Here is a 27016-nt window from a genome sequence, read left to right as displayed (position 1 = left end):
TTTCTGTCTCTCCCCTGGCAGCCTCTGCCCCATCCCTCCCCATTTTTCTGTTCCCTTTACCCATCTTCAGCATTCCACTTTAACCTTTTTTGTACCTCCCTGCCATCAACACCTCTCCTTCTTTCTATTGTCTACCTTTTGGTCTCTCTTCCCCCTCCTCTCCTTAGTGATAACTGAGGATTGGAAGCCTCAGAAATGTTAGCTGTGGGTTCCCTAGCAATCCCCACAATAGCCACCAAAAACCTCACAGTGCAGTCTTGCAAGAGCTCAGTGGCCTACATATCTTGAAGCAAACTTTGTTTTTATCATATTTGGATTTTTACTAACCCCAAATGCATTTTTATGTTTCCTATTTTTATAAAAAATGGAACTTCTGACTGAGTAAGTGTGTTGTTCATATAAGTGATATATATCAATAAGAACAAGAGGAAATTTAAAAGATGGGTCTGTCTTCATCTATAAGCATATTATTTCCACAAAAGTTCAGTTCAGCACTCATTTTAAATCCTTTTGAGAAGGCTGAGCAGTGCAATCAATTTTAAAATGTTTACTTCAGCGGACTCTAATCTGGGAGAACCGGGTTTGATTCCCCACTCCTCCACTTGCACCTGCTGATGTGACCTTGGGTCAGTCACAAGCTCTGGCACAGCTGTCCTTGAAAAAGAGCAGTTTGTGCCAGAGCTCTCTCAGCCCCACCCACCCCACAGGGTGTCTGTTGTGGGGAGGGGAAGGGAAAGGAGTTTGTAAGCCGCTCTGAGACTCCAAGTGAAGGGCGGGGTATAAATCCAATCTCCTCCTCTTCTTCTTCACTGCCAAAGACTTGATCCTATCATTTCATGAAAGCCATTCTATCAAAAGAGGTAATCTGTGAATTCTATCCCAATTTTCCTCTCAAAATACAGAACATTTGTTTCCAGAAATAACAGTGCTGATCTGCTTCAAAGAATTAAGATCAGTGGGTTGCCTCCTTTCTGCTAGACTAAGAAGACTTCCACCAACAAAAAAGGCTGATACAAGAGGAAAGGGGGACAATTTCAACCACTTCTCCTTAGTACAGTTATCTTTTACAAATGCCCTGCCCACACCTCTTCAGCGCTCACAGATAGCTACTCGGAGGTAAAAATATCCACTTCTGCTTACTGTTGCATAGGATCCAGTTTCAGGAGAAAATACTCCGACCTTGGATCTCAGGAGAATAGTGGCAGACATTCATTTATAACAAATTTACAATGGTGGACATACAAATTTATTTTAAATCAAATAAATACTCTTCATGTAAAATAGCTTCCCACAAGATGCTGGGTACAAGCATAAGGTGGCAAAATGACAGTCTTTTTAATTCCCAGGGACAACAAAGTAAAAAAAGAAGAAGCAACATTCTATATAAAGGTAAAGCAATGCTTTACTACTACTAATGAAATATAAGTCATACGAAACAAAACTCAGAAATAAATCACAGAAGTCACATTTTTTTATTCAAGAGAAAATGCAAAACGTACCCATTTTTTTATAGTACTCTTCCCATGCCTTGGTGTAATCTACTTGCCCTGCTGGTGCTGGATTTGGTTGATCTCCTAATTGAATAGAAAACCAAGAGATAGCTGAAGCAGACCAAAAATTTATATAGCAAACTACAAAATATTTCATAGGAGAATGAAAACAGAGAAACAGAATAAATAAGTTTGAACTGCTTATCTGGAAACCCTTCTGAGGAAAGCTTTTAGTCTACTTCAGTGCTGTGTAAATGGATATTCCTGCATGTGGGAAAGTGGGTAATCAAACCCGGTTTTCCCAGATTAGAGTCTGCGCTCTTAACCACTACACAAAACTGGCTTTCCAATCAGAGCAATCAGAGAGACAGCATATCAAGCCAAGCACAAAAGAAACTGCATGGAGAAGGCCAGAAAAAAAGGCTAGGGATAGAAGCAAACTGGTAATGACAGTGGATGAGACAAGGTGCTTAAGGGGAAGGCAGAGAAAACATCAACAAACACCCTGTGAACTTCCTGGACACAGTGGAGAAGCCCTGGTGAAACAGAGGGTGTGGGGCAGAGAAAAAGTGTAAAGATGCATAGATAGGAAGGTAAAGGAAAGTAAGACAAAACAGACTTGCAGTAAGACTTAAAATGGTTATTAATTCTTAAAATTGGAATTGTGAGACACTTAGGCCTGTCTAGAAGCCAGTGTCAGGTGCTGCTCATGAGTGGTGAAAAGGGCTGAAAGAGAAAAAACTGTACTCTAATATTTGCAGCTCAGGTCAGGAACATGCCTTAGGTTATATGTGACTTGAGAGCAATGCACAATACCGGAGATTTGTTATTTAATCAACAGTCACATTTTGTCCTTGGAATTAAAACATACTTCACTATGTATCTTTTCCTGAATTGCTATTTTCCACTGTAAATATACTACAGTATAATCATTTTTTAATAAATGATATTCTAGGAAGTCTATCACATCATAAGAAATTATTTTTCATCACAAAAATCAGTTTGATACCTTGTCCATTGGTCTGGGTGGCTGGTGGTGCACTAGGTGGAGCTGCAGGTGGTGGCTGCGCTTGCTGCTGATAGTAGTGAGCATAATAGGCTGCCCATGCAGCTGAATTAGGATCTGCTGGCTTACCTAGGAACAAGAAGAAGAGATTGGATTTATACCCTGCCCTTCACTACCCGAAAGAGTCTCAAGAGTGGCTACAATCGCCTTTCCCTTCCCCTCCCCATAACAGACACCCTTTGAAGTAGGTGGGTCTGAGAGAGCTCTGAGAGAACTACTCATGAGAGAACAGCTCCGAAAAAACTTGTAACTGACCCAAGGTCACACCAGCAGCTGCATGTGGAGAAGTGGGAACTCAAACTGGGTTCTCCCACCATAGAGTCTGCGGTCCTAACCAGTACACCAGACTGGCTCTCAAACACTGGTTCAGTTCAACATGTTTGGTAAGATTTAATTCTTTTCTCAACATGATCTCTATACCTCAAGTTGGTCAGTGGCTCTTATTTCCAAACTCAATGAATTGGGGATAGCAGTTGATAACTTTTCTACATCTAATGAGTCATATCTGCTCCTGAGGAGTGAATACCCCCGACTCAATTCAGCATATATTGCTCCACAGTTCTTGGTATGACAATCCCCGTAAGGAACTATTTTGAAAGTTCTCCTTACCTCCTGACTATTTGACTAATTTTTCTTTTTGTCAGCATTTACTGACTGACACTAAGTGGCAGACTACTGAGGCTGTAGCCAGTTTTCTGGAGGATATTCTTAAATCTAGACCTGATCAAGTATGACTGTAGGTGTAACTATTCAAATATGTTAAATCTCTTTTCCATTCTGTATTCACTGGTCATGTGTGTTATGCCATTAAAGGATGGAATTGAATTGAAATCTCTCAACACTCCACCACTGAGAGCTGTTTCAAGCATCATCAATGTGCTACAAAATGCAAAATAAAGAAAACTACGCTAATAATATGCATTTGTAACAACTGTGTAAGCAATGGATTTGTTGTACATGCTGTTGCCACAAGCTCATCTAACGGCTCAGCCATGATGCTTAACTTCTTATTACTTCTTTAACAAGTTACCACTAGGGATGGGCATTCGGCTTTCCTGAACCCCCCCAAAAAGGTTATACAATGAGTAGGAGTCTGTTTCTGCGCCTTCATAGAGTTACATTTCACAGTCTAATCGCAGTTCACAGTCTAATCTTGAGAGGTCTCTGATAGGAAGTTTGCTTGCTTTCTGAGGAGACAGGTTCATTGGGAGCTGTCTTTTGAAGGATTTCTTTACGGTTTCCATTGAAGATACTAAATTTAACTCCTGAAGAAGATGTAGGCCACTGTTTTCATCTATTGTCTGATATATTTTTCCTTGGTGTCTCACAGTCAGCTTCCCTGGAGTACTCCATTGATATTTGATTTTTTAATCCAGTTTCTGGGTGATTGCCTTTAATTTTTGTCGTATTTGTAAAGCCTCCATATGCAGATCTGGAAATACAAATATCTTCTGCTCTTGATGTAGTGAATAGCCTTGTTCTCTTGCTATTTTTATTATTTCTAATTTTATTCATAGATATGCAAATGTCACTAAAATGTCTCTTGGGAATTTTCTATTTGCATTGTTCTGAGAGCCTATTCTATGCACTTTAATCAATGTTGGAAATACTCCTTCTTCCAACTTTAGTATAGTTGTCAGCCACATAGTCATAGATTGTGATAGTTCTGAGGTTTCTTCAGGATATTCCTGAAAGCCTCGAAATTTGAGGTTTTGTTTTTTAGCCATAGCTTCTAAGATTAAAATCCTCTCTTTCAAATCATAATTTTCCATTTGATTTTTTTGGTTCCCAGCCTACAGTTTGTCCCAATCTGTATGCCATTTCTGCTGTCTTTGTAGTAGTTTCTAAAGCTGTTGATAACTCATTTAATTGTCCCGTCATTGGTTGTAGTAACTCGTTAATTTTCTGGGTGATGTTCACCGAAATAGACTGTTCAGTCTTTTGCAATGCGCATATTAAGGCATTTTGAAGAGTTTTGACTGTGACCGGATCATCATTTTCTTAAATGCGCTCTCCGATGCCATCTTGTGTTGCTGCTGTTCCGCCGTTCGCCCCAACTCACCAGCTATTTCTGGGGAAGAAACCTTCTCTGCTATGGTGATTTTAGATCCTTTGGAAGCGTTTTTTCTTCCCCCGGTTTTTTCATACTCCGTGGCAATATTACAATATTTAATTCTTGTTTTGAGCGAGGGAAAGGAGGGTCAGGCCAGGAGCCATTGGGTTAGGCGTCTTCGCTCTACCCCCCCGACGCCACGCCCCCTTCCTTTCCAACTTTAACTTTGACAGTAGTGTTGCAACGCAGTTGTCTCATCAAAAATTCAACCTGGGATCAACGTTAAGATTTGTCAATTTCAGCCACGTATAAAACTTTTGTTGGACCTCTGACTGCAGCTGTTGCCAAGTAATATAAAGTTTGACAATGTTCAATTGTAGAGTGCTGTTTTTTGAACCCTATCTGCAGGGGGTGAATCAGGTAATTCTCAATGACACAATCCTCCACTTTATTTTTTAGATATTTACTATATAGTTTAGATGCGATGGACAACAGACTAATTGGCCTAAAATTATGAGGGTCCTTGCCATCTCCCTTCTTATAGACTGGTACCACGATACTTGTAGCCCAACCTTTAGGGTACTTTCCCTCTGGTGGTGTATATCAGACCAGAATATATTCAGGCAATAATATTTCCCCAGTCCTGATACTTTACCAGTATTGAATTGGAAAATTCGGCATTTACCGTTATTTTTCGGGTATGATTTACCCAAAGTTGAAAAATACTTGGGGGGGGGGGGTGTCCCCACACACCCTAGTTACCACCACTGTAGGTTGGATACACATATCTGCCGACATGACAAAGAAGAATTTTCCTGCTTCCCCCTCCTAACACTGCCCCTTTGTTCCTGGGCATTAGTATACCTTCTGCAACAGTATATTGGGCAAAATGGGAATATGGAACAGTAAGGGAGAATCAGCAGAAATTACCCCTTCTTTTAGTAAATGGAAATGTGGTTCTGTTGGAAGAATTGTAGATGGATAAAGGCCTGCAGTTCAACATTGCCACCTCCTAAAACCAGGGGTCTTCAACTTTTTTGATGTTGTGGGTGCATTTGGAATTCTGAGACAGTGTGGTGAGAGCAGCACAAAATGGCTGTTACAAGAGGCAGAGCCAGCCACAAAATGGCTGCTACAGCACAGTAACGATCCTTGTGCTGTGGTTGCAACTGCTGCCAAAGCCACATTTTAAAAATCTGCATAGCCAATCACATCTCCAATGGCTAATCAGAAGTCTTGCTAGGCAAAAGCCCCACCAGGCCCCTCCCACTTTCAAAAAACCCTTAGAGAACACCAGGAAAGGTGTTGGCAAGCGCTATGGTGCCCATGAGCATGACAATGGGGATTCCTGGCCTAAACAGTAGTACAGACATACAGTGTCCAATTCATTCCAATATCAGGGAATTTTGTTGCCAACATTAGAAGATACTCAGGTTAATATTCTCATGACACTATAATCAAAGCAGAAACTTCTACTCTTATAGTACAAGAAAAATACATTGCAGCTCCACAGAACTGTGCACTGGAACACTCTTACTGAGGTAATTATCTTACACAGTTAACCCAGATGAATTTTTAAAAGGGTTTTGACTGTACTGGATTCCTAGACATGTACAACTATTTGACACCAGCAATTCAGCTAGTTATATTACCAGTTGAAGCATTACATTTCCAGCCAACTGCCTTTCCTTCTAACCCATTTAAAATATTCTGAGCAAAAGTAATTTTTCATTTAAATTATCTCCACACACTTTTCATGCATAAATGGTATTTGGGCTGCTTTTGTGTAGCTGAAAACACTCCTGAACGAACATATCCATTGGTCCCTATTACCCAGTTTCCCTCCATATCTGATCAGATGAAGTACATTTACAAAAAATCTGGAGCTGTCACATGATAGTAATAGGTTCTTAGTGTGCTGGCCAGATAGCCTAACATTAGCAAACCCTCCCACACCACAATAGGCCTAACGATCAAGTTATCTGAATTGCTCTATTCTGAAAACACCAATATTTGAAGTAAATAATAAACATATGAAATACCTAACAGAGCCCCATATTAAAGATACAGAGCAGATCTTTGGAGCCAAGTCAAAGGATCACTATGGTACTGTGACGACCTCCTATTGGGGAGGTCTAGGTTTCTCTTTAAAAGTGTTCTTTATTTCTGTAAAACTGGGTATATTTGGCTGCCACCAGGAATTAAAGGATTTCCAAACCTTCTGTTTCTCTTATTGGTAGGGTAACACAGGATCAAGGTTTTTCAGGGATCTATTGTGGTCCAGAGGAAGAATTGATATGAATTCTGGGATACTTTTAAATAAAATAGGATTTATTGAAAGGGGAACAAAATAAGAAGTTGGTAATTATTTAACTGGTTGGGAATAAGGTTTCTGTAAATGAACTTGTCAACTGTATCACTTTAACACTCATATACCGATCCTTCTCGGATCCCACACAGATTCTTTAGTCTCTCTCACTCTCTGACTCCACACAGCATTGTCAGAGGTCTGACTGACTGAAATTCAACTGCACAACATCAACTGCTTTTTCACCAACTGTCATTATTCCAACTGTCGTTCTCCAATCTCTGACACACCCACACAGATCCACACAGAATAACTCCTCCCACACACTGCCATCCACCAATCATACTCCACATGTCCCTTTCCATCATTCTACACTGCATTTTGCACTGCAACCAAACCTTTAAAGAGACACACACACTCTTAACACAATTATTGTGTGGCTTCCATTTCTGTTAGTGGAATAAATATATTGGCCTCAACCCTTTCACTGTAGCTTACTGATCTCCAAAAAAGCTGAGAGCTCCTAGGGGATAGGAAACCCTTAATATCAACATGGGAGGCACATCATTGATCAACAGTGTGAGGTGGAATTGGCAAAAGACCCTCCCCCTTCTGTGTAGAAATGATTACCAGGTTCCAACCCACTGTGCAGTTCTTCAAATTTCATGGCAGTTTTGAACTAGTGTACATGTAAAGGTAACGGTTCCCTTGCTCAAAAGCCAGTTGAATCCGACTCTAGGGTTGCGGCGCTCATCTCCGTTTCAAAGCCAAAGAGCCATCGCTGTCCGAAGACGTTTCCGTGGTCATGTGGCCGGCATGACTAAACACCAAGGTGCACGGAACGCTGTTACCTTCCCACCGAAGTGGTACCTATTTGCAATTTCTTGCTTTCAAACTGCTAGGTTGGCAGGAGCTGGAACTAGAGACAGGAGCTCACTCCATCATGTGGCACCCGGGTCTTGAACTGCTGAACTACTGACCTTCCACAGCCTGCAGTTCAGCGTCTTAACCACTTGAGCCATCGCAGCTCCTAGTGTACATGACACATGTGTTAATAATTTGTTGTTTGTTCTCACCTGGATCTGGAGGATTTGGTGGCTGCCAGTGTGGATAAGCATTACCCCAGCCTTGTGGAGCATATGGTGCTGGAGGTCCACTACAAAAGAATATATTGCATGCAATTAGTAGCAAAAGGGGTACAAAAATCAACCGTGAGTACATCAGGCTTAACATGTCACCTGTTTACCACTGCAGTGTCCAGTAACACCCCAGCACATCTGATTATTTAAAGCAAAGCAAATCTACTGAATATGCTAATTCAGTGTTAAATGGACTAAATTACCCAGCCAATTCAGCATTGAACCAACTACCAACACCAGAAGGCACCTGCTGTTATACAAAGTGCTCTACTATGAATCCTTACTGCTGCAGTCAAGACCTACTAAGTTAACTTGGAGCCAGCATAGTCTTTGGAAATAGGTCTTATTTCCTTCCATTTACCTCTTCCTCAATCTCAGGCTAAAGCAACAAGGTATGAATAATCAGTTGTTAGCTATTGGAGTTTTTGGAAGATGTTCTGCTCATTTCCTGTTCTGCAATAGTGATCAGGTAGCCAATGAGTCAGTGGGCTGTTCACACACTGGCCCTGTGTTCACATGAACAAGCTACTTGCAGACACCAGAAGCTGATTCCCAGCTGATGAGGGATCAAGCTGGGAATCAGCTTATGATTTGCTATTGGGGGAATTTTTGGTTTGTATCCAGCAAAAATAGGGTGGGTCAGGAGTTAAGGATGCCAGCCTCCAATTGGGACCTGGGGACCCCCTAGAATCACAGCTCATCTCTAGACTATAGAGATCAGTTCCCCTGGAGAAAATGGATGCTTTAGAGTGTGGACTCTGTGGCATTATACTGCACTGAGGTCCATGCCCTCCCCAGGCTCCATCTCCAAATCTTCAGGAGTTTCCCAACCTGGATCAGGTAATCTACCCCACCCCCATCCCCTGCCAGATTAGCTGGAAGTTGTGTTCTTCTGATTTCCCATCCCAGAAACTTTGCAGCCTCTCTGAATTGCAGAGATACAGAAAATTACCAGGGGACATGGCACTGGACAGAGGCCCAGCTGATTCCCCCCCCCAAAAAAAGCTGTTGGTTTGGTCTGCAGGAGAAAAATGAGCACCTTCTCCCTTCCTTTTTGCAATACAGAGATCAAAAGCATTGCTTCTGTCCCTGTCCACCTTGGAGGAGAGGTAAGAGACTTCATGGAGCAGAACTTTCTCTTTTGCAACGGCACAGTTTTGCTGAGAGGGTAGTTCAAAAGCTGAATCCTAACTGGTTCCCCAATCAGCTGTAAGGCAGCTTCAAACTTGCTTGGCAGCTGTTGATGTTGCTGGATTTTGAATATATCCCTGATCAGATCGCAGTCTGATTGTGAGTGTTGAACAAGATAAACAGGTTCGCTGAGAAATCCATAACATCCTACACAAGACTGTGTTAACAACAGGGTTGCACTTAATTACTCTTAACACCCCACAATTAAAAAGGATACAATCACACATCAGTCTCCAATTCTGACATTTGCCTCAGAGTGTCCCCCCCCCCAATTGAATCCAAAAAAATGGTGACCATGTAAACTTAGCTTGTTATTCCTGTTTGGTTCCCACATCTGTTAAAACATCTTCATTATGTTGCATCCTAATTTGCTGTTCATCCTCTACCCATATGTATGGACTGATAACTTCCATTTCAATATGCCTGAGGAAGTGTGTGTGCACACAAAAGCTCACACCTGTTAAAGGTGCCACTGGACTCAAACTTTGTTCTACTGCTTCAGACCAAATGGCTAACCCACCTGAAGACTGTTTATAGTGACCCCATGAATAAAAAAGCTCCCCATTACTGCACAAAGATCATTACTTTTCCTATGCTCTTTGACCCAGTTTTGGCAGTAAAACCAATTTTGGCCTGAGATCTACCACACCTTCACTAAAATTGAAAGACAAAAAACAGGGGAGATGGGAATATTCACATGAAGCCACTGCACAGTTCTATTGTTAAAAAGGTGACAGTTTGGGCAAATGAATTTTTTGCTTTCTTTAGTCAGTGCAAGGGTATCAGCAATGAAAGACTTCTACTATGCAACTATGGCCACAATTTACATATGTTTATTACATTAAGGATGGCCTTTGAAAACCCTCAATCGAGTTCTCTTTTTGATTCTCTCAGTTTTGTAAGCCACAACCGGCTTTTTTTTAACCTAAGGATGTGGAGTTTTTAATTTCACATATGTATTGGTAAGGCAGACTACTAAAACTTTCCCCCACTCATCATTACAGCCAACTAATCTTCATGGACTCCTTTGCAAGAGTACTCACTGAGGCGCTGGACCAGGAGGACCAGGTGTATAAGGAGCAGGATTGTAAGGTCCCATAGGGGCACCAGGAGGAGGCCCAGGAGGCCCATGTGGGCCAGGAACAACACCATGAGGACCATGTGGCACGGGAGGACCCAAAGGATTCACTGGACCCTGTGAGAAGAGACAAAATGTAAGAGTAATGTTTCTCTCAACTGAGTGGAAGAACAAGCTTGCTCAAATATCCTAAAAGTTCTATTCTCCAAATCTTTTCTTCATAGAAAAAAATTCAAGCATAACCAATTCCTTCAGGGATCTATTTCAATAGAAAAAATTCTCTGGTCAGTTTTTCCTTTTATATTTTTTCCACATTGGATAGAATTCCATGTGTTTTTTGTTTTTAAAAGAATGCTTTTTGGTGAAAAAAACTATCAAAGGTCACACGGGCAGGAAACTGCAGAGGAGAAGCGTGGCTGTTTGCCCTGGGGCAAACTACTGCGCAGTTACGTGATCAGACCTCCTGTAGAGGTCCTGTGGAGGTACCGTGGAGGTTCCATGGCAAGGGAGAGGTGCCGATCACAGGACAAGCCGGTGCACAACGAAGAAGCGCGCGCCGCGGCAAACTGTTTTTTATTTTTGTGTACATGACAAATGCGCATGCTCCGTTGGGTGCGCATGTGCATCCACAGAGACTTGGACAAAAAAACACCACCTTATTTGCAAGGGGACATGGGCGGGCGCCGGATGCCACCGGAAACGCGATCAGACGCCCGCCCTTGCCCCGCTGCTTCCGGAAACTAGTACCTCCAAGGTACTAGTTTTTTGCCACGCAGTTTCGGCTGGAAGCCTCGGTTGAGCCACGGGAGCGCTACGCTTCCCAGATGTGCTGGTGAGATCGCGCCCGGAAACTCCGGCTGTTTTCCGTCTCACTTGTGTGGCTTCTGTTACATGTGACCGCAGCCAAAAGATAGTTTTCTATTTAAGATACATTATAATCCAAAGGTTATTCATTATGAAATATGGATTAGTTTTTAATTATGTAGCAAAAACATTTAATTTTTTGGGTAAATGAATTCTATTAATCCATTCACAATGTCATGCTCTCCCAGAGGTTTCTGTAGGATTATTATGGGCATTTTTTCTATCTAGATGGTATTATCACAGATGCTTGTTTTTGCAGTTCTCAGAATTGTAAATTTGTGCCTGCAGAGACAACATGATTCTTTTTCTCAGCAAAAATGTAATAAAATAAACATACAGAGTTCAGAGACCTCAGTCCTACTGGTCCTTTGCAAATCTATGCACACAGAATCAGCCCCTTATCTTTTAAGTGCTAAGTTCAAGAAGTTCAATAAATGTAAGATTGTTTGGGGTGGAATAGGTCTGGATAAGGAGGAGATGTTAAGAGCTAAGTGTGAGGAGGGAGGGGCAAGCAGTACAAATTAAAATGAAACTTTTTGAGCAGAATACTCCAGAAATCTTGAGATCTTTGTGAGAGTATCCTCGTGAATGTTTAAGCAAATACAAGAATACATATGTTATATAATGTTATTGTTTTAGTTAAATAATTTAAATGGTCATTGTTAATTATTATTTTCTCCTTCTAATAAAGTACAGCAGAAAAGTCAAAATATGAATGATTAACCTGTTAATCCAGAGATAAATATGAAATAATTGCAAGGTGAACTATCTATTTCAAGTGGTAAATAACCAATAATTAATTTTCTGATACAACTAAAACTAATCTGAAAAGTTATTATACTAAAATGAAATCTTCATATGGGTTGTAAATATAAAGGCCCACAAGAATGATCCTTTATGTATAATTTTTCATAAAGGATCATTCTTGTGGGCCTTTATATTTACAACCCATATGAAGATTTCATTTTAGCACAAGCGGAGGATTGGCAAAAAGTATGGAAATCAATGAAATTAATGAGAGCAGTATCATTCAAAGAAAATATATTCAAGATGTTCCATAGATGGTATTGGACCCCCGATAAGATAGCAAAAGCGTATAAAAACATGAATAAAAACTGTTGGAGGTGTAAAGGAAACGTAGGTTCTTTCTTCCACATGTGGTGGAATTGCGAGAAAATTTTTAGATTTTGGAAAAATGTAAGGAATATAATAACTGAAGTGTTACATATCAACTTAAAACTGTGTCTGGAGATATACTTGTTAAATATGATTCCCAATGAATACAAAGGGAAGGAATTATATATATATTAACATATATGCTCACAGCGGCTAGAATTTTAATAGCTAAATACTGGAAACAAGAAAAGATTCCTGAGAGAAAGGAATTAGCTATGAAACTTATGGAAGTTGCAGAAATGGACAAACTAACAATAATTCTACAAGGGAAAGATGATAAGGTGTTTCAAGAAAGATGGGCAGGGGTATATAAATGGATAAAGGATAAAAAGTTGTACTAGACTCTACCAGATTATGTGTACAGAATTGTGTGTATAGAATTATCAATGTAAAAACTTGGTAAAATATAAATAATTTTTTTTTTAAAAAAAGAATGATCCGTTATGTAGAAAACCATGATTTAAATTGAGTCTTACTTAGGGATTTAAATTATGATTTAAATCATGATTTAAAAATGTGATGTAAATCAAATCCACCCTGATTTTTTCACACTGCAGTCATTGTTCTGTGTAAGGTAGCCTCTTGACAAGCCTTCAATAGAGTCACTGCTAACAGTCAAGACTACTCTTATAAATCAACAGTTTGCTTGTTTGCCCAGGTTATGCAGTGAATCGTTCAGGAAAACAGTCACACTTGCTAGTCAAATTGCCAAAAGGCATGAATGAAAGATGGGTTAAATCTTTTTCTTTCAAAGAATCCGTGTCTACTTCGCAGTAAGTAATATTAACAAGCCAAGTATTCTGCACCAATGGCATCACAAAATCCAGCTCCATCTTTACTCACCATAGATACTTTGGCCCTACCATAAAGATTAAATATTTTTAAAAGATTATGTTCAAGAATACTCACGCCAATCTTTTCTTCTATAAGCTGCCGAGCATAATCAATCTGCTGTGGTGTCCCTCGGATAGTGAACAATTTCATGTTGGGATCTGCATTTGGTGGAGGGTTTCTCTGAAGTTCTATTCTAGCACCAGATTGTTGGCTGATACTCTTGATAGTTTCACCACCTGAAATAATTGTAATTGTTTAAAAAATCTGATTACAAAAAAAGCTCATGGAAGGGAAAAAAACACACCATTTGAACACTGGCTTCTATAAAACTGCCCAAAGAAATGGTAAGTTTAAAACATTTAAGGAAGTTCATAATCCATAATCCTATGAGTTGTCATAGCTTGAAATGGCCTGAAACTGTTATCATCAGGTATTTCCACTCAGCACTTAGTATCATGGACAGTTGTCCTATTTAGAAAATCTGTTTTGTTACTACTTGGCATACAAAAAAGTATTTCTATGCAACACACAGTAATAAGATCATACAAGGATCAAACAAACTAAGTGTATCACCTTTCCCAATGATTAATCCAGTTTTTCCAGTGGGTACAATAAAATTAAATTCTTGAAGTCCACCAGGAGGCCCCATATTCCAGTTTCCTTGTCCTCTACCTCTTCCACGACCACCAGGCCCTGGACCACCAGGATTGCCAGCCTAGATTGAGGAAAAAAGGCACTAATGAAAAATTATTGGTCATATCAATTTATAGCTGTGTTCTTTATTAGACCAAGTTCTAATTTTTTGACCAGCAGCTATGGATGGGAGGAGACCTAAACTCTCTACCACCTTACTTTGTTGTGGTGTGTTGCCCTGAAATATTTGTTCCCGAGGTCTGCCTCAGATACCAGAAATAAGCTAGATTCAGAAGAATGTGCTTGGAATGATATAGAGGATGGTTCAGCTACATTATGCCACTGCGGCAAAACAAAACAAAGAACACTCCCAAAATGAAAGAATATTTAATGTCCTTTAGATTCTAAAATCTGACTTTAATGCCAATATTATTTATGGTTATTTATTATTTATCCACATAACTATAGAAAATGCCAAAACTGAAAATACTCTCAAAGTTGCCTATTTTATTTTAAAAACTGGGAGACGTATCATGCCAGCATTACTGTTGGAAAAGGCCAAGCAAACAAGTTTTAACATAAAATTATACTGGTACACCAAAAACACTAAGCAGTACAACTAACAACCTACCTGAACACTTCGAAGAAGATCTGTAATAATTTCTGCTGCATGTTGACATCTGTCTGGAGGTCCAGTGATTTGTGCTATTCTGTCTGGAGTTGTTCCATCGTCTGAAAGAAGGACAAGATATTTAAAGGTTCTGCTCTAAAATTATTGAGAACGCTGACATTTTTATTCTGGTACATATAAGCAACGTACCTGGTTTAAACTGAATTCGCACACCAGCATCATTCTGTATCTTTTTAATCATTTCTCCATTTCTTCCAATTACAATGCCAACAGCAAATCGTGGTATTGGGACCTTGAGAAACAAAGTGCATTAACAAATTTAAGCTACTATAATGCTAATCTACAAATTCAACATGCAATTTTATAAATCTCAGGGCATTATCTAGATACTTTTAAAACTTATTTGACCCACACTTGCAAGAGGATGGAAAGCTTTAAGCATGGAAGGTCAAAGAGAATCGCAAGGCACGTAATAGTTCTTCCAGAGACACAATGTCATTTGCTAATACAATTTTTACTATAAGAAATTTTACCTAACAGCAAGACATTAAAATTGCTTCCTCAAAAGATTCACATCTTGGTAAAATTACGACACTCCTCAAGACATTTAGGTTGGTTATTGTCCTTTACTTTGTATGGAGATATGTATTGAATCTGAAAGCATTCTTATCATACTCACATCTAATCCTTCATTTCCTCCTATTCTTGATCCGTATTCATTGCGTACTTCTCTAAAACCACCTTGATCACGAATTAGGTCTAAAACCATTTCCTTCGCTTGCTAAAAAAAGAAAATACAATTCAGATGCACTAATCCTGAAGTTAGTATATATACAGTTTTACACATGTATAAATGCTCTCTTACTTGAACTTTGTAAGGATCTCCTGTGATCCTAAGAGGTTTGTCTGCTCCAGTGTTCTGTGGACCATCCTGAATCATAACCATCTTAACTCCTGCTCGTTCCTATTAAACAAAATGAATCTATGCAGTTCATGCAAACTTTAAATTTTCATGCTTTTACTCTCCACACCCCCAAAACTATACAACTTACCTGAAGCTGTTTTATTGTCTCTCCACCTTTCCCAATAACTAATCCTGCTTTACTAGCTGGAATCATAATTTCCTGGACAGCATTTCCTGGACCATCACCATGATGGAATCCTGGTGTGGGTCTTCCTTTTTCAACTATCTGATCAAGTAACCGCTTTGCAGACCTTAAAAAATATAAAAAATATTACTGTATGCATTGTAACAGAATCTGAACACAAAACAATGGAACCAGATAAAAGTTCAAGAATTTCTATAACTAGGAAAAATATTTTAAAATGGTACTTTAAGTGTGGGCTTTTTCCTTGAATGCATAAGCTGCTTTGTACTGTGTAAACTTGTAGATCTGTTTGCATTATTTAGAGTAACTAGAACCTGGTATTTTATTGTTTGTAGCAAGGGGGAGTGGAGAGGAAATTAGTAAAGAGAACACATTGACTTGTTCACATGCCAGCTGCCATTTTAAGTAACGTACTATCATACAGCCTTTTGAGTATGAGAACAAGATAATTTTGTTCTTGCCCAGTATATGATAAATTGTTAAAATATTGGTAACCAGGTTCAACTGCCTGCTTACCTGAGAACAAAATGCAAGATCTGCAAGACTAACCCATATCCATGCATGTTGAATATTCCATAAATTTACACAGAACAGAACATTAAATCTATTTTCTTGTATTTCTCAAACAATGCCTACTGTACAGTTTTGAAGGAAGCCTCTTCACTCTTAATGACTGTATGACACTATGGCTTATGAAACTTAACCATGGTCGATCAGCCAGCAAACCAGAATGTACAGTTTGCTGTGTTCTTAGGCATTACAAACACATTTCTCAAACTGTTTGGAGTAACATATGGGAATTCCATTCATGACAATTACAGAAGCATCAACAACCAAATAACAGAGAGAAGTGTTAAAAATTAAATCTGTAAAATATTATATATTTATTTATAACATTTTATGTTGCTTATCCATCCAATCGAAGTCCACAAGTCAACGAACACAAAACCCCCAAACCATTTAAACAATTAAAAATACAATTTAAATTATAAAATTCAATTAAAAACACAAACACTGCAAAGTGTTAAAGTTATACAAAACTTAAACGACATTGTTGAGAAGAGCAGAGTTTAAGTCTATAAGATGTAAATATGAAGTATAGGCACCAAATTGACTTTTCTAGTTGCCAGACCAAATATTTAGGAGCCTGACTCATTTTTCAGCCTTTGGGGTTTCATATTTTAATGTAGCCCTTGACAAGTCCCAGGTCACAATTGCAAGTTTGCACCAGGATGGAGTGTGTGTGTGGGGGGGAGCTTCTGCTTCCTTGTGTTAATGCAGCCAGCAGAGCAAGATCAGCTGGACTGGGGGCAGGGAAGGAGCAGCAGAGCTCAGGTTGCTCCTGCAAGCTCATTCATTGCCCCAGTGTTCAATGGAGGAGCTGGGGGGACAGTCATCACCTCGGGCATGAGACATGAATGATTAGTGGTTATGGGAAAAGACTGATTGGACTACTGCTGGAGGGCACAATGGAAGTACGTGCTGCAAAGGGATAGCCCAGCACTTCAGCTGGTCAGTCTGCCCCCCTTCAGCTCTTCCCCTCCTCTACAAGACTTGCATCATCATTATCCTCCCCTTTCTCACTCTTTCCCTCTAAGGAAGTATGAGTCAACCTACTTAGGAGAAGGAGACTGATGTTTTATAGTCTGCATGCAGCAAGGACCAGATATGCCAGGCAGCTTCAAGGCAGCAGTTCATATTCATCACCCTCACACCAGTCCCTTTCCTTCTCTTTTAGACTTCATAGCAAGTCAAAGAAAAGGGTAGGTCATTCTGTACAAGTAGGCCAGGAAGATGCACCCTTTTCTGCCCTGCAGTATAGGCTAATAATAATTTTAATAAAGTTAGCCCATTGTTGCTAGCTGCAGAAAAGGTAGGGAACCACGGTTATACAAAACCAAGGAAAAATAAGGTGTCCCTCATATAATACTTTTCAAAGACAGGCTTTTGTTTTTTTTCCCTTTAAAGACCCATGAGAAGTTTTGTTCAGTTATCTGGAAAACAAAATGTGGGTGCAAGGAGGGCCAGAGGAAGCCAGCTTTAGTCTGATGGACTTCTTCCACAGCTCAAAGAATAGGGCAAGTTCTGGGAGATACAGCCAAGCCTTTCATCCAAGCCCTGCATATTTGTGGAGATGAGTAGTTTCTGAATGGTAGGCTGACCCATCATTTTAAACTGATATATGCATTTGTTTTCTATTGCTGTGGTGAAGCAGGATTAGTTCTCTGCCTACATACTATCCTGAACAAGTACGCCTGACCTCCAACAACTAGCTATAGCAGCAGTTGCGCATACTGCCCATTACTCTCACTTAGCAAGATCATGAACTAGAAATATTTCACTGTGCACATGCACACAAAATACATATTAAAATGACAGGCCATCCCCTAGGATGGAAATTGACAGTGAGCAGTCCTGCAAAACTATGGAGATCAGATAACACAGACCATGTATATACCTGCAAAGCTCTCTTGGCATGTAAACAAATTCCTAGTTTCTAAAGAAAGAAATTCCAACAAACCCCTCTATTTCAGGCCAAAACAAGTTAATCTCTGCCTGATACAGCATTGAAACAAATCATGAAGAGATGAGAATCATATGCAAAACATGTTAACCTATTTTAAAAATGTAAGCAACCACACTTACTGCACTGATTCTGGAGTCCCAGTTAACATGCAAGATCTTTCAGGAAGACCACCACTATCTATAAAACAGAAACAGTATAGAAAGAATATTAGCACAGAAGCCAGAAATAAGTAATTACTGGTTACATATTTAATCACATTTCTGAAACAGATAGCGATTGTCCAAAATCTGTCAAATCTGTAATTCATTACTTAAGTTTTCCCCAAATGCTCTTTTAAATTTTCATTAGTACTTCTTATTAACTGGTAACTATTGTAGTGCTATGATTTTTCCACAACATTTATTGACTGCATTCCATATTCATCTCTAACAGCATGTGAAACTATTACCAGGTGCAATCTGTATTTTGCATCCAGATTCTTGTTGTATACGGGAGATCTGTTCTCCTCCTCTGCCAATTACTGGAGAAAAGGAAAACAAACCAGAGTTATCACACTCATAATCTCTGTTACAGTATTATTATGTTGTTATATATTGAAACTACTTACTGAATCCAACCATGCCGTCAGGAACTTTATATTCTTCTGTCATTACAGACCTGAACAAAACATAAACACATTTGCACCTAGCTTGGAATCCAGTTTTCTCGTTCTCACTAGTCACATTGTGTTTTGTACTTCAGATGAAATTTAAACAAAGCCAGATTCTTACTCTTTTAAACAAAGCTTCAGATGACCAAAATATATCTACTATAGACATCTGTAAAGGCAATTATTTTTTTAAAACCAAAATTACAGAAGTATTAACAGCTTAAATATGAAAGGCAATTCAACATACATATGAATTTGATAATTACTTCTATTTTATTTATATATTTCACAGATATTCAGATTTACATGTGGCTAGTTTAAGATTTAAAGAGCAGACACAAATAAGACCAGATAAACATACATTTTGTGAAGCTATGGAAGAACACAGGAAAATGTAGTAAAAGCTTACAGTATAATTCATAAGCCCATAGGAAACAAGACACGTTTCTATTTTCGTTCATTCTAATAGGATATATGGCCATATTTCTTGCCCCTTAATATAAGCACTGTAGTAATTAGCTTTGTGAAAAGCAACTAAATTCCATTAACATAAGTGGTACAGAACTCAGTGCAGCAAACTTCTAAGAACTGACTGCAAGTTTTAACAGCTATCACCAAGAAATATATTCTGATCACTCTTTGGGTAGGATCCAGCCAGCTTTCCCCTTCAATCATACCTAATTACCCTTGTACATTCGGTATAAACTGAGCCAAATAAATACCTGAAAGATATTTTACGGGTATTTCCTAAACTAAATAGAGATTAGAGAATCTGATTCAGCCACCGATATATAGAATACAGAAAAAAGCCAAAATTATTCAGCTTTATTCAGCAATATCGAATAGCTGCTGCTGGAGAGGTTTAAACTTTAAAGAGCTACAAAGTTATCTTTCACTTCTCTACTTTAGGGCTCTTTCCGTCTTTTGCTCTGGTTTCCAGGGCAATAGGAGGGAGGGGGAAGAGGCAACTAGGCCTTAGAGCCAATTACTACAATGCATTTGCAAAGTGCATTACATTCCAAGTTTGCATTGCAACTTTGCAAAGTTGTTGCTGGCTTTCAGATGTTAAGTCCAGCTAACTACCTTGCTTTCCCCACCCATTTCCCAGGGAAGGGGGAGGGAAGGAGCAGTGGCAATTTGGCAAATAGGATTTCAGGATAGGGGTATAGATTCAGGTGGGTAGCCATGCTGGTCTGAAGGAGCAGAACAACTGGACCCAAAGGTTAGGGGAAAACACTGCTCTTTAGCCAATCACAGAAGTTTGTTCTTTTTTGAAATTCTTCTGTGCATGGGCAAAGAGCATAAAAGCAAGAGTCTGGCTGAGCTAGACTCCATTGCAGAGAAAGGTTTGGAGAGTGGCTTATTCCTGAAGCCAAAGCAGTGGTTTTGGCTTCAGCTGCTGCTCTGAGCCTGACTCCTGCTGTCTGAGAGACTCTGTTGTGAACTTTGGATCAGATCTTGCATGCCTGCCCGGAGAAGACTGAAGACAGTGTGGTCTGACTGATCTTTTTTGTTTAAGTTTCCTTATTTTACTGTTAGTTGTTCTTTGGGCTTGGTGGGTGGTAGGTTGTGGGGGGGGGAGGTGAGGCCAACTCCCCCTGTCCCCCCATATTTCTTCCCTTTAATATCTAGAAGGTTGGTTTTCTGGAGAGGGGAGTGTTTCACTGTTCTGTGTGTGTGCTTCTGGTTTCAATTTAGGGCTACTGTGTACAATACTTAGGTGCTGCTAAACAGGCTTTTAGCAATAAAGGGTCTGTTGTAGGAATTGTTTAACTTTTAAACACTTTTAAATAAATTTTAACATAGAGCTTTAGATCCTAACTAGGGAGGAACTAGGGCTAGGATATTAAAAGAGGCAAGGTTGTGTGTGTCTTCAAAACAGTAGTGTAATCGTCTTGACTTAAAATAAAAATAGTGGTATAATAATAATAGCCTAGATTTTTTTAAAAAATCCTACTGTGATTCTCTGGTGTGACATTGGTTAGTTCTGTTCTGTTTGCACTGCTGCCACACTGGCACTGGGTTGTGCTGCTGGGTACTACTGCACTAGCTCTGCTGTCCTTGCAACCCCCTCCCCCTCACTCAGTTTGTGGTTGTGGTTGTAAATATTGGGAAATGCTGGGTTTTGGGGGTCCAATACACCCAAATCTGGAAAAAAATGATTTTTTTTTACCTTGCACACCCCTACCCAGAGACTTCTGGAGAGTCAAAAAGGGTGCCTCTCTTTCAGCAGAGGAAATGCTGGTTAGAGTCAACCTGTAATTTTTTTTGGCATGCACCATATGCTGTGGTACTAACAGAAGAGGATTTGATTGCAGTCTAACTGACAACAACACTTTGTTGGCATCATGCCGAGTTGGCTAGTATTTGCTTATGAACAGTTTCATTCTGTTTTGGTGGGGAGGATAACCTAACAATTAAGTCTTCCTCTTTGACTCTGCAAACTAGCACTAACATTCTCCCCAGCACTTACCTTTATATTGTTACTAGATTACTTATTCCTAAAAATCATCAGCAGTGATTCCCAACATGGCACCCATGTTGTGACATCTACCAATGTGTTTCCTGGTGCCCACTTGTTTCTCCCCCACAGCATTTCATCCATAAAACGTCAAGCCAGTTCTAACTTTCTCCACTTCACTGGGGCAGGAAGTACTTCAGAAGAGTGCAGAAGGCATCACCATTTGGAAGCAACTACCTCCCATCATAAAAGGATGTTTGTCTTGACATCTCCCAACCAGTGTTCCCTCTAAGCTGAGTTAGTGTGAGCTAGCTCACAGTTTTTTAGCCTCCGGCTCACACATTTTTGTCTTAGCTCAGGGAGGAGGGCTCCAGAGCAAACTAATTTATGCAGCAGCCAAATCGCTCGCTCACCACTTTAATGCCAGTCGCTCACAAAGTAGAATTTTTGCTCACAAGATTCCACAGCACAGAGGGAACATTGCTCCCAACATTCTCTGACTAACCTCAGCCCCCATGGAAGTGATTTTGTGGCAGTGCCCACAACAGTTCCCTCTAAATTGTGCTAAGGGGCGCTGGCGCACAGCATTTCAGAAGCCAGCTCACAGGATTTCTGCTTCAGCTCACAAACAATGGAGGATGGGGGCACCTCCTTCTGGGGCCCATAGAATTGGAACCCTGGTCCAATTTTTTTTAAAACTTGGGGGCTTTTTTTGTGAAGAGGCACCAGGAGTTACACAGCAAATTTGGTGCCTCTACCTCAAAAGGAGCCACAGTGCCTCAGAGGTTAAGATGCTGAGCTGCAGACCAGAAGGTCTGTAGTTTGGCAGTTCGAGACCCTAGCGCTGCATGACAGAGCGAGCTCCCATTTCTGGCCCCAGCTCCTGCCAATCTAGCAGTTCAAAAGCAAGAAATTGCAAGTAAAGGAATAGGTACTGCTTCAGAGGACGGCAGAAAACAGGAGGGCCTGGCGAGATCTTGTCCATGGGGTCGCGAAGAGTCGGACTCGACTGTGCGACTGAACAACAACAACTGCTTCGGTGGGAAGGTAACAGAGTTCCGTGCACCTTGGTGTTTACTCATGCCGGCCGCATGACTACGGAAATGTCCTTGGACAACGCTGGCTCTTCAGCTTGGAAACGGAGATGAGCACCACCCCCTAGAGTCAGATTCGACTGGCTTTTGAGCAAGGGAAACCTTTACCTTATCCTCAAAAAAACAAAACAAAAACAGCCCCCCCCCCCAGATACCCCTGGATCGATTCTCCGTTATAGCCTATGAGGCCCATTGACTACAATGGTCCCCCATAGGCTATAATTGAGCCAGAAAAAAGATGACTTTTTTGCACACTCCTATTATGTTTTTCAGTATGATTTGTAAGTTGCCTTGAGTCACAGGGAAAAGTGGGATATAAATATTTGAATAAATAAGTAGCTTGGGCAGGTTGATAACATTTAAGCAACTTCCTGTTTAAGTTAGGCAGGGTTCTGACAGTGATTGTTCCACCTCTATTATGCTTCACCTGTAATGCTGGTTGTCATATTTCACTTTTAAAAAACCCCCCAAAGTAGACTGCAAGAGTTCCCCTCCCGCAAGTGCTGGTATGTTTTCTAAGGGTCAGAGCCAAGGCCAGGTCTACCAATATAGTGGAAAGGGGCAGGTAGACCTGTTCTCTGGAGGTCTGGTACCTGCTGAGGACAACATTTTGTGTAATGAAATTTGACTTGATTCTGTTTTCTCTTCTACTGTTTAAATTATTCTTAAAATATAGTTTAAATATAGTTTAAAAATTCATTCTTAGATTTTTACAAGGTTATGGAAATAATCTTCTAAAATAATTTACACAATAATCAAATGTAAACTTGCTCACAACTTCAATGCTACTAGCTTTCTAGTAGAATTTTTGCTCACAACACTGTGGAGCTTAGAGAAAACACTGGTGCCCACTACCATTTCTTAAAATTTCAGGAGTACCCACAGTCAGAATTAGGCTGGGCACCTCTGTGTTAGAGGCTTCAAACCGATCCCAAATCATCCAAGTGCACTTCTCTGGTCCAATACTGCTTATACGGAACACTAACAATGCTCCCTCTAAGCTGTGGGGTCTTGTGAGCAAAAATTCTACTTTGTGAGCTACTGGCATTAAAGCTGTAAGCGAGCAATTTGGCTACTGCATAAATTAGTTTGCTCTAGAGCCATCGTTCCTGAGCTAAGACAAAAATATGTGAGTCGGAGGCTAAAAAACTGAGCTAGTTCACACTAACTTAGCTTAGAGGGAACACTGTCTGGCAGTACACATGTATATCCAACCTCTAATTATTCCTATTATTGTGTTGTAGCTACATGAGTCATTCTTAGTAACTACTCTCTTCCTAACAGATTGAGGTTTCCATAATAATTAGACTCATTTCAACATTTGTTCCTTTTGGTAATGTTCTTATTACATGGAATTCAGTACATTGTTTTAGAAGTTTCAGAAAGAACCTAACACACGTTAGAGTTTCTAGAAAAATCAGTTAAAAAGCAGGATCTTACCTTTGTTGCTGATGCATGGGTGGTAACTGATTTCCAAAAGCTAAAATGAAATATTAAATATTTTAGCTATTAATTTTACCAAATGCTTTACAATCAAGTTGTGGTGCAACATACAGCATGCCAAAAGCACACAAAGTACAGATTATTTTTACTTTCAATGATCTGCATTTATGGTATTAATAATCTGCCTCATCAATTAAAATATGACAACTGTGCAAGTTTCTCACACCAAGTCCCAGCACTAGATGATCAAATCCATAATATTTTATCTATTGGAAAAAAGTTAAGTCAAGTCAGTCAATATCAAACAGCAGGAAAAGGAAGTCCAGTTGCTTTGAGTTCCAGAAATACCAACACAATATATGTGCGGTAGCACTTTATAGATCTAGGCAGGGACAGTATAAGCTGCCTACTGGAGAGGTAAATAACCAAAACAAATAAACAAACAACCCCACAAATGAAATAATTGAAACAAACTATTGAAAGATATTTAGAATTTATCATAGTGCAGAAAAACTCTTGTTCCTAGAAAAAAATGTAAAGAATAATAGATGTGAAGAATAATAAATTGAAATAATAACATTACTCACATTAACATGCCATGGTTAATATTTATGCCTTGTTTCAGATTATGAGACGTCTCCCCAACCTACTGATTGCACTGACTTACATTATGCACCGTGAGTCTCAGGGAGAAAGGCAGACTATAACATAAATAGTTCGCAGCTTTAAGAATAGATGTAAATTTTGTATTTAGCCTAACTTTGCAACATCAGACTCTAAAGGTATATCATTATACACAGCCCATGCAGTTGTAATTAAGTCTTGGTTACCTTAAATCAATACAATTTAGATAGTAGATATTATTATTGAAAAACCCAATCATTATTAAAGTACCCTTATATCTGAAATTTCACTCCAGACTTTCCAGATTTTGAACAACTGCACAAACTATACAAGCTTCTCGACTCTTATCCAAGATCCATTTTGCATACTGCATATTTCATAATACTGAAGTGCTGATATAGATTTTGGAAGTTGAACTGGTGCTTGCTAAGCTTCCAGATTGTGTTCCTGAACCAATTACCCAAAAATGTTTTTCATTCCAGTTTAGCTTTTAGAGTAAAAACACACAATTTCAGTTTAACTTTTCTTGTGTCACAGGAGCATTTTATAATCTTCTGCATGCAACAGGGCATCTTTGGCACCAACCTCATGCACAGTGAACAGGAAAAAGAATACTAGGGCACTTTAATGAGTTTTTGTCCAGACGTTTCTAACTCTTTAAGTAGGAGAGACCTTCTTTAAGTCTGTAGGAAACAGTACAATCAAAGCAGAAGCTTACTATGCAGAAGCAGAATTCAAGTCTATGCAGACCACACTCTGCCTCCTGAGAGTAAAAAAAAAGGCCAGGGATAGGATTAAATTGCATTATCTACTTATTGCCAATATGAAATACCAGAAGTTCTATCAATTAATTTGGGCATTAATCAGACTGGTAATACAATCCTAAACAGCATTACACCACTGAAATCAAAGGCCTTAGAAGGATGTAATTATTTAGAACAACGCTGTAATTTGTACAAGTTTTGAACAAGGTTGCACCAATTCTCATTTTCTGAAATAGCATATTGAATTATCTAATATGCTATCTTTCTAAAATACTTAGTTCGCTGTTCTTTTTGGGTAAGTAACCCAAACCCACAGGTATTAAGTCACATATAATGGCAGTTACCCACAACCTGCTTTTTACAGTGAATACTGGGGAACATAAAGAGTGAAAATATACTTTTATTTAAAACAAAGCCAATTTTTAAAAAGAGGTTCGAAGGACTGAATATGGTTAGCAAACTACTTCATTAAACATGAGAGCTACAGAGTATGCAATCTTCATCCTTAATGGAGGAAGTCAACAAGTAGCTAAAATTACAAAACTAGCCTGCAATCAGTCACCCACATTCTATGTTGTGGGAAGTAATATTTTTACCTATGGCATTAGGTCTCTACTGCTCTAGGTGTGGTTTTGTGCATATAACTATATCTACAGAGGACAGCACTAGGATGGCTGCCATTTATCCCTGTCGCCCATCTACTTTAGCAACATACTGGTTATATTCTTCTGTAATGACTGATGGTCCTAAGCTAGTACAATTTTTCAAAAGACCACATATAATTCCAAAACTTTTGGAAGAAGATAGCGCTTTCCTAGACACCCCTACTAAGGAACAGGAAATTACTGATGCCATTCTATCTTGCACCGCTTGGGAAATTACTGATGTCATTCTATCTTGCACCACTTGGGAACAGTGATCATAATGTTGTTGAGTTCAACATTTGTACAAATACGGAATTGGCCAAAAAGACTCACACAACCACTTTTAACTTTAAAAGAGGTAATTTTAATGATATGAGGGGACATGTGGGGAGGAAACTGAAGGGAAAAGTAGAAAGGGTCAAAACCATTGGGGAAACTTGGAAAACTATTTAAAACTACGATCCTAGAAGCTCAAAAATATATATATTCCGCAGGTTAGGAAAGGCACAAACAGGTATAGGAAAAAGCCTGCATGGTTAACAAACAAAGTAATGGAAGCTGTAAAAGGTAAAAAGGATTCCTTTAAGCAGTGGAAAGCTAGTCACAGTGAGGCTGATAAAACGGAACACAGGCTATGGCAAATAAAATGCAAGTCTGTAGTCAGGCAGGCAAAAAGGGAATATGAGGAGCATATAGCAAAAAATGTAAAGACCAACAATAAAACTTTCTTCAAATACATTAGAAGCAGGAAACCAGCCAGGGAGGCAGTGGGGCCCTTGGACGACCAAGGGGTAAAAGGAGTACTGAAGGATAGGGAAATGGCTGAGAAGCTAAATGCATTTTTTGCCTCCGTCTTCACTGTGGAAGATGAGAAGTGCTTGCCCACTCCAGAACCGCTGAGTTCGGGAGGGGTGTTGAAAGACCTGAGTCAGACTGAGGTGACGAGAGAGGAGGTCCTAAAACTGATAGACAGCTCAAAAAGTGATCAATCACCAGGCCCAGATGGCATACATCCGAGAGTTCTGAAAGAACTCAAATGTGAACTTGTGGATCTCCTAACTAAAATATGTAATCTTTCCTTAAAATCTGCCTCCATTCCTGAGGACTGGAAGGTAGCAAATGTCACTCCCATCTTTAAAAAGGGTTCCAGAGGAGATCCGGGAAATTACAGGCCAGTCAGTCTGACGTCGATACCGGGTAAATTGGTGGAAACCATTATTAAGGAAAGAATTAGTAGG

General features: G+C 39.6%; 1 protein-coding gene across 6 annotated transcripts in view; it reads right to left on the bottom strand.

Annotated features, from left to right (window-relative positions):
• The window catches only part of FUBP1 (far upstream element (FUSE) binding protein 1), a 48684-nt gene that overhangs the window by 8927 nt on the left and 12741 nt on the right, over nt 1-27016 (bottom strand). For all 6 annotated transcript variants that reach the window (XR_001482607.1, XM_015414262.1, XM_015414263.1 and 3 more), the window contains 15 exons: nt 23744-23783; nt 18707-18756; nt 18548-18619; nt 18219-18276; nt 15516-15678; nt 15329-15427; nt 15143-15244; nt 14653-14755; nt 14464-14564; nt 13773-13914; nt 13275-13435; nt 10291-10442; nt 7994-8073; nt 2500-2625; nt 1500-1574 (listed from right to left, as the gene is read on the bottom strand). Coding sequence is in view for 5 of the 6 variants with exons in the window: in XM_015414262.1 (XP_015269748.1) it covers nt 1500-1574; nt 2500-2625; nt 7994-8073; nt 10291-10442; nt 13275-13435; nt 13773-13914; nt 14464-14564; nt 14653-14755; nt 15143-15244; nt 15329-15427; nt 15516-15678; nt 18219-18276; nt 18548-18619; nt 18707-18756; nt 23744-23783 (1524 nt within the window). In the remaining variant the exon portion in view is untranslated. The remainder of the gene's footprint in view (nt 1-1499; nt 1575-2499; nt 2626-7993; nt 8074-10290; nt 10443-13274; nt 13436-13772; nt 13915-14463; nt 14565-14652; nt 14756-15142; nt 15245-15328; nt 15428-15515; nt 15679-18218; nt 18277-18547; nt 18620-18706; nt 18757-23743; nt 23784-27016) is intronic.

Source organism: Gekko japonicus, unplaced genomic scaffold, assembly GCF_001447785.1.
Source record: "Gekko japonicus isolate JY-2015 unplaced genomic scaffold, Gekko_japonicus_V1.1 scaffold30, whole genome shotgun sequence".
Classification (NCBI taxonomy): Eukaryota; Metazoa; Chordata; class Lepidosauria; order Squamata; family Gekkonidae; genus Gekko; species Gekko japonicus.
Note: the sequence above shows the minus strand (reverse complement) of the source record. Positions and strands in the feature narration are given on the sequence as shown.